Raw genomic sequence first — 11,723 nt, 5'->3', positions numbered from 1 at the left:
GAGGGACTTAAAAGGAGAGCACGTGAGAGTCTCTCTCTGCTCTGCCCTTCTGCCATTTGAGACCTCTGTCTCACTGTCACCACCAAGCCCTTCACCAGATGTGTTCCCTGGAGTTTGGACTTCCCAGCTTCTGAAATGTAGGCAATAAATTTGTTTTCTTTATAAATTACCCAGATCCAGGTATTTTGTTATAAGCAACAGAAACAGACTAATGCAGCAGGCATTCTTTTTTACAGGATCTGTCTCTAAACTGAGGATTCTAATTTCAGGTGATTCTCATTAGCACTTTCCCCAAGGGGAAACTATTTGAATAGAGTCTTTAATTTTTTTCCCATATGTTTCCATCTTCTAAATCTTTATAAAACTGTCCCCAGACCACCCTGGATCAGCATAATCTATGTTCAGTAGCTTCTGCCCCTCTCCAGGCACCACTGTGATCTCCGTGCTTATCTGATTTCATTAAAACTATAGACCCTTCTCTGAGATGAAGAAAATTACTTACCTAAAGACAAGAAACTCAGTTTTTTCTACCTCTAAATTCATCTCATTGTATAGGAGAATCTAAATATTGGAATACCTATTATCAACAAAACAAAAGATAACAAGTGTAAGTGAGGATGCGGAGAAAAGGAGCCCTTGTACTGGTGAGAATGTAAATTCACACAGCCATTATAGAAAACTGTATGGAGGTTCCTCAAAGAACTAAAATAGAATTACCAAGTGACCCAGCAATCCCACTTCTGAGTATATATTAAAAAGAACTGAAATCAGTATGTTGAAGAGATATCTTCACACCATGTTCATTGCAACACTATTCACAATAGCCAAGATACAAAAGCAACCTAAGTGTCTATCAAGAGATCAATGGATAAAGAAAATGTGGTATATACATGCACAATGGAATACCATCCAGCCATAAAAAAGGAGGGAATTTTCTCATTTGAGACGATATGGATGAACCTGAAGGACATTATGATAAGAGAATTAAGCCAGGCACAGAAAGACAAATACTGCATGATCTCATTTATCTGTGGAATATCAAAAAGTCAGACTTGTAGAAGTAGAGAGTAGAATGGTGGTACCAGAGGCTGGGGTAGAGAGTGGGGTAAAAGCAATAGGGGAAATGTTGTTCAAAGGGTGAAAAGTTTCAGTTAAACAAGAGGAATAGTTTTATTGATCTATTGCACAACATGGTGACTGCAGTTAATAATAAAGTATTGTATATTTTAAAATTGCTGAAAGAATAGATCTTAAATGTTCTCCTCACACAGAAATGATAAATATGTAAAGTGACGGATATGTTAATTATCTTGATTTAATCAGTTTCACAATGAAATTGAACCCCTTAAATATGTACAATTAGTATTTGTCAACATAAAATAAAAATTTTAAAGAGTTAAGAAGAATAAAAGAACACTGTCTCAGATAAAACATGTAATGATCAGATAGTGTCACTACCAGGCTCCACAAACAGAAAAGTCCCTCACAAAACAACTCATTTAAATTTTGATAGATATCTGGATTTTACTTACTTTTGCTTTAATAGAAAAAAATCTTCCCAAGAATCTGAAAGTTTAAATGTATTTGGTCTTTCTTTGGAGATTTTTTTCCCCCATAGTCATAGTCCTCATATGGAAAGATTAACAAAGTAGTTCTTATTATTGACTTTGGTAATAATAAAACCCTTAATTCTGGGATGAAATTTAATAATGGTTTCCCTGTAAAATCAGTTTTAATTGGATACCATGACTGTTGTTCTCAGAACTATTTACTTGGCCTGTGTGATAGTCATGATCATTTTATATGATTCTTTCTTGTCTCTTAAAGGATAATATTAAGTTGTTTTGTATCTTTGATAGCACACAGATTAATTCATTGAACAATATAAATGTTTGTATATATTATAAATGTTTGTTAGTTGACACTGTTTTATGAATGCATGTATCAGTCCATTTGTGTTGCTATAACAGAAATACCTGAGACTGGGTAATTTATAAAGAACAGAATTTTATTTGGCTTATGGTTCTGGGACAGCTATATCTGGCACAGGCCTCAGGCTTCTTCTACTCATGGTGGAAGGTGACAGGCAGCTGGTGGGTACAAGCAGGTCACATGGTGAGAGGAAGCAAAAGAGAGAGAGAGAGGAGGTGCCAGGATCTTTTAAACAACCAGCTCTCCTGGGTACTAATAGAGTGAGAACTCACTCACTACCCCCACCTAGGGAGAGCACTAATCCATTCATGAGGGATCTGCCCCCATGACTCAAACAGCTCCCAACACTGCCACATTGGGGATCCGATTTCCACATGAGTTTTGGCAGGGACCACACATCCAAACTCTATCATGCATTTATTACTGACACATTTCCTTACTGTACTGAACATGTATTGAATATCCATATGTCAAGGCATTGTGATAGGTGCTTAAGATTTACAGTTCTATTAAGGATCTCACAACCTAGCTGGGAAGGAGAGGGATAGGAATAAAATATTAAAAATTCCTGTCTTAGCTCTGTGAGCCAACATGATGATAGGTGCTTAATATTATGGAATCCTGTCAAAATCCACATGAGACCCAGGTGGTTTAAGTAATAGGCCCAGCATCACACAGTGAGTAAGTAGCATTTCTGGGAATGCGACTCAGGCCTGTCTTTCCACCTCTAAGCTAAGCTGCTGAAGGAAGTCCATCAGCAACAACACATACAAGCTCCAGCGACATGGAGGAGAAATCAGCTTTCTAGATTTGGGATCATGGACGAGATACTGTTCCAGAGGAGTCTACACTGAAGAGTTTAGTAGAGGTCTATCCAACATTCTTGGATGCACCACACAGTGTGTGAGGAACCACAACTCAGTTTCATACACAGGTATGTGAACAGAAAGGCCTGTGGGGGCCAGGCCATGAAGGGCCTTGTGCGACATGCTGTAATTATTTGTGCTTCATACTGAAGGCTGCAGAGAGACGTCAGTGAGCAACATAATCAGATGGTGCCTAAAATGGTGACGTGAAGCACTGTGGACAGGCAGCAGGACGTGGGTTGGGGTAGTGCCTGGGATTCCCTTTAAGTGGCCATCAGGATGTGATCAGGGTGTGAAATAAGGTGGCGGCAATTGGGAGGGAGAGTAAATGATAATTTTTAAAAAATAGCTAAGAAATAGAGGAGCAGAACTTACTGGATGATCCAAGTGGGAGTGTGAAAAGGTAAAGGTGGGCTCTTAAGTTTCTGACTTGGGCGTTACAGCAGCTATAATGTCGTTAGTCTAAAGATGAAAGAGAAGTGGGGAGATGCTGATTTGTCTTGGGCAGTGTCTTAGTCACTGAAAGAGACTCTAACGATTGATAGAGAGTTACTCTCTCAGTTGTGTTCAGTATGGATCTTAGCTTGGCAGCACATGGAGAGGGTTTGTGAAGCTTCTCTCCACGGATTAGGTGAGGTTAGGATGAAATTTAAGCAAAGTTACTGAATTCTGTTTCATGAATCCATCCATTCACCTATCAATAACTTGGGCTGTGTGAGGTATCATAACAACCTGGGGATAGAATAGTGTGATAATGTATACTGAGAGAGCCTAATCAATCACGTTTCTGCCCTCTTCCTCATCTCTGGGTACCAAAAATTGATGAATAAACCAAAGGATCTAACTGAGGGTCAAAATGAAAAGTTAATTTATTAATAACAAAGCTGAATTAGGAATGCGAGGAATCTCTCTCTTCCTCTAAAACCTTGGAGCCAGAGTATCCTGACGTGCCCTCCCCTGCCCCTGGGAGAAAGCAGGTCACTGACTGCAGCCAGCTTGTTGCCAGGCAACCCAGGGAGAGCTTTCTGGATCATCCAGCAGTCTATTCCGCTGGCATTCTTCAGAACAGAACACAAACTGAACTTATATCAAGGACACACTCCATCCTCAGCCAAAAATGTATTCTTTAATCTATTTCTCATCACAAATTATGTCTAGCCACCAGTATTCAGTACAGTTCCACAGAAGAAGCTGTACAATGAACATTCACGACAATGTTAAAATTTGCCAAATAATATAATCTCAACAAAATTAAACTGCAAATGAATATGAATTCTGATTACAGATTATTCTTACTGTTATCAAAATTTTCAGAAATAAATTAAAATACAAATATGAAATAACCTTTGCTGTATTTTGAAGTCCAAAGAATTAAGAGTGCAAAATTCCTCCCTCCACAATTTCGACTTGTTTTATCTAAGGCTGATGTGCATCATTTGGGGTCATAGTTCCTCTTTCTGTGGCTAATCTCTGGGATCTCTCCTGATGGAATAGGGTGAAGCCCCTACAGAACTCCCAAATTAGAATTGCTCAAACACAGAGACTCTTAATTTTTACTTTCCCAGGGGAAAATATATGATTTTCACAATACCAGCCCAGTACCTAAAAAACTGAAAATAAAAATAAATTTCCAGCTATATAGTAACATCCCAAGCAAAATAATCTTCCCAGGACCCAGTTCAACTGTATTTTCAACCCAAATGGTCTTGCAAACATTGTGTGAGAGACCTAGTGATTGTGGGAGATAAGAGCATAGACAGAGTCAGTGTGAGGGGAAAGATAAAATCGTGAACTCCATATGCTAGTCAGGCTGTGCAGGTTGCCTGCAGCCTATAAACTGTGGGTCTGGATTTAGAGTTCAATTGTCAGAAATACCCTATTGAGAGCTATTAGGCTACCATATCCTCATAAAGAATTTAACTATAGATACTTCTTCCTACCTTTGAAAGAAGTTTTAGACATTCCTGTTTTCCAGATAATCTAGAAATTTATAGTGGTGACATCATAGTCTCCAGGTTTCACTTAAGGCTCCCTTCTTCCTCTGACGTAAGTTTCCTACAGGTAGGACCCATATTCATTTTATTCACTGTATTCTTGGACCCTGACTACAGTATAGATAACCAGTAAATAAATATGTGTTGAATAATAGCACATAACCTTTAACCTACTAATTTTCATTCCTTTTGAGCCTTGTGTTTCTGTCACATCAGTTACAATGAAGCACAGTCACTCTAACTCATCTTATACTCAGGGACCTCACATTTACAACTCTGTGAGCAATGCTCATAGCTTTGTATTTCTCCCCAGCTGAAATCTCCTGTGTTCTACAGAGGTGACTTGCTTATGCTTGGTTGTATAACACTGTATCACCCACTACTTAGGGCCCATCCCTGTGAATCTTCCAAAACTGTTTAGGGGTTTTCCATTTAGTGTTTCTTGCCTATTTAAGTGTGTTTTAGACAAAGTTATTCCATAGCATCTGCTATGAATATTTAATATTAAGATGTTAATGGACAAAGCTGTCGTGTTTTAGAAGTCTTCTGGTTTCAGGCCATTTGACTTCAGGACATCTGGCTAGTATAGATTATAGGACACTTTTGTTTTGTAGAAAATGTGAAATTCCAAAAGAGCATTGGACGCTGTCAGAGTATAGATTGAGACTAAGTGCTGAGTGAGATAGATGATGGAATTCTTAATGTGATCTCCCAAGAACTCTGGAAATTTATTTCTTTTAAAATTTGTGGCACCTGGTTCGGAAATGTTCTCACAGCAGACACCGTGGACTGCAGAGTCTGAGAGCAAGGGTTGAGGACTTTGTAATGGTCTGAATTTACTGTGCACTCTATCCTATAACCATATTGTGTACCTTGATGATGTGTATCTGCCCCAGGCTGAGGTAGTTGGAAACATATATACAGGAATGGTCTAGCCTTATGTTCTAATGTGTGTTAGTCTGGGTCTGAAGGGATTCAACAATGTTTCTAGAGGCTCTGATGTAAATTTACTCATTTCTGTATTATCATGGACAGCCCTGTGTTCAATGGTGAGATTTAGGTCTAGGAAGCATGTATCTTCTGTCTAGAAAAATGTTGATCTCTCTGTAATACATCCTGATTGTGACACTTGTCTTCTATATCCTTAAAACAAATAAGTCCTGTTATTTGCTTGACTGGTGTCCTTGCCTAGGATTTCAATGTAATATTTGCAACTGCTTGGCACCAAGCAAGTGAAAGAGGATTTTTTTTTTATTTGTTGGATAATTCAGGAAGAATTTTATGCCAAGAGAAAAATCTTTCTGTCTTAAGATAATCTCCCATTTGCCATTCCTTACTCTATCCATACTCCCATTTCCCCAGCCAGACAAGTTGTTCTACAGTCATGAGGCAGCCATATGGAATAACAGATGTAGTATGTCACAGTTGGAAGAGAACTTAGATGTCGTACATTCCAGTAGAAGGATCTTCCTTTGATATATTCTACATTTCCTCTCCTAAAGTGGGATGTTCCTCCCCCAATGGGAGGTCACGTCCTCGTATGATCATCTTAGCCCATGATTGTAGCTGCCAGCTCAAGAAAATAGATATCATATGATCTATTTGGTTTTTTAGAATGTAATTTTGATATAAATAAATCAGGGAAAAGGAAAATCTCTTCCTTATAGTAGGAATCCAAGTATAGTAGGAAGTTATAATTATTAGTAAGAATTGTTAGTTATAATTATTAGTAAGAAGCCAAGTACAATAGGAAGTTATAATCATAGTAGGAAGTAAGTGTGCTAAGAATGATTAAACTAGGAAATCATTATTTGGCAGCTATTATAATAATAATTGATTCAAGCAAGAATCATCCATGGATGCTAAAACTAGCAGGTAAAAATTTAGGAGTAACAGGATATTTACATAATTGTCAAGTACCTCTCCCTCCAAAAAAAAAGATCACTAATAATTAGAAGGGTAAAATAACTGCAGTTGAGCAATCTGGCAGACAATACCTTAACCAAACTATCAAAATTAACCTCACTGGACAAACCCACAGCAAGTGCCTCCTGATATGGTGTACTGGGAAGAACACAACAGCATTTCTGAGTTAGTCCTGGCAAAGAGAAATAACTTTATGCAATACATGATCCTGGAATTTTTTTTTCTACAAAGAATATTATTGAACTATTTAGTAAAATCTAAAGAACATCTATAGATCAGATAATGGTATTGTTATCAATGCTCATTTCCTGGTTTTGATAACTTTGTTATAATTATATAAGGGGATGTGTTTGTTTTTAGGAAACATACTCCAAGTAAGATATATGGGGGAAAGGAGCAGATGTCTGCCACTCCTGATGTCTACAACTTCCTCTGTTTAAAAACACCCCCCCCACACACACACATATAAACACACACAAGCACACAAACATATATGAGAAAGGAGGAAGGAGAGAGAGAGAATGAAAAAGAGGGGATAAAGTGAATATACTATAGTAATAACATTTTGGGAATCTGCGTAAAGGGTATGCCTGGGTTCTTTGTATTACTTTTTCAACTTTTCTGTAAATCTGAAATTGTATCTAACTTTATTAAACTGAGTTTGGTGAATTTCTAGGTGTACTTCATCAGAAGAGAAAAGCAGAAAATGATTTCTTTTGTGTTAAATGTATTCATATTTAAAAGCTTTTAAAATAATTTATGTTAGGAGAAATAAAAATTCTGATTCAATATAGATGCCGTCTTGCAACAAAATGATGAGTTATTTTTTATTTTGTATTTTTATTGTTATGACGACTTGTCTCAGAGATTAATTAAAACTATGTAGCATCAAGATTACCGGTAAGTTTCTCAGCTGGCATTGTAAGTTTGTGAAGCAGAATGAGAACTCAACTGCAAATCAGAAGATGTGGATTCTATTTTGGATTCTGCCATTAATTAAGGAAATTTCTGAATTCAGGCTCTTAGCTTGTAAACCTGACCTTTCAATGAAAAGTGAAGTAATTGGGAGAGAGGAGAAAAACAGGACTAGCTGGAATCACATTTTAATACACATGAGGGGCAAATTGTTAGGGTGAAATTCATAGAGATTTTCTAAACTATTGTAACTTTACGGACCTTTACTTTTTTAGTATTGCCATCTGTTTCTTTGTAGTGATAACCGATAAAATGCTTAAAGCAAAAGTGTGTGCGTGTGTGTGTGTGTGTGTGTGTGTGTTTAAAGAACAGATCGTGAAGGTTGTGAGACACGTGCCTACTTCAGCATTTGGGAAGTACAAGGTGCCTTGTTTGCGCAGTAGGTAGCGCGTCAGTCTCATAAAAGGAAAGTACAGAAAAAGAAGCCTGGGTGTTTAAGACAGGAGTGATTGTTGTGTTTCCCAGTTAACAGAGCATTTAAAAAGAAAACAACCTTGCTATAATGGATAGTTATTACATTTTTTGATGTTTATATTGAAGAGAAGAAGGGAAATGCAGCCATTACTTACATTCTGTTGTTTAACACTTGATATGATCAACGTTTCAATCCACTTGTTGCTTATCTGAAAGGAACTTTGGTGTCTCTAGTGCATTAGTCCATTTCCGCTGCTTATAACAAAATACACAGAACTGGGTAATTTGTAAGTAATGAAATTGACCTAAATCTAATCACCTCTTCAAGGTCCCACCTTTTCAATTACCATGACAGGATTTCCCACCCTCAACAGTTACAGTGGGGATTAAGTTTGGGGGGGACATTCAACCCAAGGCACTAAGTTTTCTTGAAGTTGGACTAGTGTCTATTTGATTTCTAGCTGGAGGGACTACTGTGTGAGATATGATTACAGTGTCTCATGTTAGAGATTCTTAAACAGCACTCTACAAATCACTGGTGACTGGCATGTGCTGCTGCCGAAGCCACTGTGATGGCTTATAGCTTCCACCTGCAGAACTGATTTTCAGTCACTTGTGTTGACAGACAGGAACTGAAGGTAAGAGAAGGAAGGTAATAATCATTCCAGTATGAAGTGCCATTTTACTTCTAAAATACAGCTCGCTTGCTCTTTCTTTCTTTCTTTCTTTCTTTCCATTATTTATCTTCTGCTTCTTTTCAAAAAGAACTCAATGTGGCTTACACTTGAAGCCATGAGCACCTGGTAGGTAGAATATATATATAGATATAGATATAGATATATGAGAAAACGAAACCAGGAAAAGAAACATGGAAATATGTTCATTATATAATTTAACATAGTTTCTGTAAATAAAATTTGCCTATGTTTACCCTCAGTGTTATGAAAAATAAAGATTATAGGAAGCAAAGAAAGTTGTGTATATCTTATTATGAGAAAGCAAAACAAAAACAACAAAAAAATCTTTCCCATAGGGAGGCAAATTGATATTGCTCCCTGAAATTAAACAAAAATTCTAACATGGGCTCTTTATGATGGACATAGAGGTAAATCAATGTTACTTTTTTTTTGAAAAAAAAATGTAGTAACATATTTAAACTTGTCTTTTTGTTGTTGTCATTTTTGACCACATTTTACAAAACTGAAGCTGATTCTTTTGGTGGCTAATGATAAATAACCCAGGTTCACAGCCTTTCAGGAGTCTAATTATGCAAGGGAAATACGCAGATCCCAAAGGAATCTTCACACTAGAAAAATCTTAAAATCACACAAGACTGCATACTAGAGTGGTCTTATCTTAAATATTACTAAAGTTAGTTTGAATTTTGGTGTTGATTGGTAGAAAATTGGAGGTTATACTCTATAAAAAGAAAAGACATAGAGCTCTGATATTCTGGATGAAGCTAGGCTTTGTTGAATTTTTTTCTTTCATTCCTTTTCTCTCTGGATATATATGAATGCACTTTTAACTGATGATGACAAAGCAAATGTGCTCTCTTAACTCTTTAAAATATTTAAAGAGCTAAGAAATGATTTGGGGATGATAGTGGTGCTGAGAGAGAATCCACTCAGCATAAAAACCAGTGCAATGTCTGCTAAGTGACTCTTACATTTCATTATAAAACATAGGGAAATATAAAAATAGACATATATTTTAAAACAACAAGGTTAAGTGGTAGACTGTTTCAGAATACATATATGTATAATAAATTATCTTTTAAAAAATAATCTTTTCTGTGAGCAAAATTCACAGGATTTGCATTAGAAACAGAAAATGCCATATCATGAATAAATGTGAGAAAAGTTAAAAAAAAAGAGTACATTTCATTTCAACATGTCTTCGAAGCTGCAGATGAGAATTTGTTCTAAGAAACAGAGAATCAAACTTGTCCATCAAAGCTTCAGATTTTCTCATTTATTCTCCGGATTGCAGCCTCTCTTGAGAAATACATTCCTCAGGGCTGATTTTACATCCTTATTCCTCAGGCTGTAGATCAGAGGGTTCAATGTGGGGGTTACAAGATTATTCGATATCTGAATAACAGCACCGAGGAGGGGACGGGGGTTGGGTTGCAGGTAGATGATGATCACGGGCCCATAAGTACAAAGAATCGCAGTGAGGTGGGCGCTGCAGGTGGAGCATGCCCGCTGCCTGCCCTCTGCTGAGCGGAGTTTTGCTATGGAGATTCCAATGCAAGCGTAGGAAACAAGGATGAGAAAAAAGCAAATGAGGGACAAAAGACCAACATTCACAAAACTTACTCTCTGGGCTAGAGATGTGTCCTCACAGGCCAGAGGTAACACCGCAGGCATATCACAGAAGTAATAGCCCACCTTGTTGGAGCCGCAGTAGGGTAACTGGAAGGTGAGGGAGGTTAGGATGACGGCGTGGACACAGCCCCCCATCCAGGTCCCTGTGGCCAAGATAGAGCACACCCTGTGGTTCATGACGACAGCGTATCTCAAAGGAAAACATATGGCAACAAAGCGGTCACAGGCCATCACCGTGTACAGGAAACACTCGGTGCAGCCCAGGAAATGGTAGAAGAAGAGCTGGGACATGCAGCCTGCATAGGAGATGGCTCGGCTGTTCCCTGAGAGGTAGAGCAGCATCTTGGGGGCAGTTGTGGAAGAGAAACCCAGGTCAAAGATGGAGAGGTTTCCTAAGAAAAAGTACATGGGAGTGTGAAGCCGAGAGGAGGAGATGATCGCTGCAAGGATGAGCATGTTCCCCAAGAGGATGCATAAGTATAAGGAGGAGAACAGGAAGAAGAGGGCCATCTCCAGGCCCTCTGTCTCAGGGATTCCCAGCAGGATGAACTCAGCCACCATTGTGTCATTTCTCATTTTCATAAGGAATCAGCTCTTGGGGTCTGTGAAAAAAGTGTGATCAAATGTAACATGCATATAAATGACCTGTGTTTAGATCAATGAAATGGACAAGCAGCAAAGATCTGGGCGTTTACAGAGTGGTGCTTCCTGACAGGGTCGCCTTGATCTGCCTGCTGTGCCCTGCACTGGATGTTTTTCTGCAGGGCGGTGGTGAGTGCAGGTGCCCCTCAGTAACAGTCTCACCAAGACACCTTACACGACTGGTCTCCTGTCTCCCACTCTTCATATACACCACTAAATTGCATTAATTCTAAATGCTACTTTGTAATTCTAAAGGGATAAATATAAGGACTTGATATCTTTATACTAAGTTGTCATCTAAATGTTTTATATTCACCTAAGACAATTTAGTTACACTAACTCTCTAACCATCATTTATGAGCATATAAGCCACACATACAACAGATACAGCATCTTTCCCACATTGTCTCCCTGAGCCACACATACAACAGATACAGCATCTTTCCCACATTGTCTCCCTGGGTATGAGGGTCAACAATGAGAAACTAGCCAAAAGGAGGACCTTTCATATTTCTTCATGAATAGTAAATTACACTAAAATTGTCCTTATTTTCCAGAATCACCTAAATCTAGTACACATGAATAACTGGTAGTCACCATTTCAGTCTCCAAAGTCTGTAATTGTCTAACCAGATCGAAGGAAA

The 11,723-nt window shown here is 38.1% G+C and overlaps 1 protein-coding gene across 1 annotated transcript; it reads right to left on the bottom strand.

Moving 5' to 3' along the window:
* Nucleotides 1-10,077: 10,077 nt before the first annotated feature.
* On the bottom strand, nt 10,078-11,019 carry LOC103607245 (putative olfactory receptor 10D4). The gene has a single exon (XM_008591769.1). The coding sequence runs from the start codon at nt 11,017-11,019 to the stop codon at nt 10,078-10,080; it is 942 nt and encodes a 313-aa protein (XP_008589991.1).
* Nucleotides 11,020-11,723: the final 704 nt, after the last annotated feature.

The sequence above is a fragment of the Galeopterus variegatus genome, unplaced genomic scaffold (genome assembly GCF_000696425.1).
Source record: "Galeopterus variegatus unplaced genomic scaffold, G_variegatus-3.0.2 Scaffold7275, whole genome shotgun sequence".
NCBI lineage: Eukaryota > Metazoa > Chordata > Mammalia > Dermoptera > Cynocephalidae > Galeopterus > Galeopterus variegatus.
Note: the sequence above shows the minus strand (reverse complement) of the source record. Positions and strands in the feature narration are given on the sequence as shown.

Excerpts from the sequence above, each read along its gene's own strand:
- LOC103607245 (XM_008591769.1), bottom strand. The coding sequence starts at position 11,019 with ATGAAAATGAGAAATGACACAATGGTGGCTGAGTTCATCCTGCTGGGA.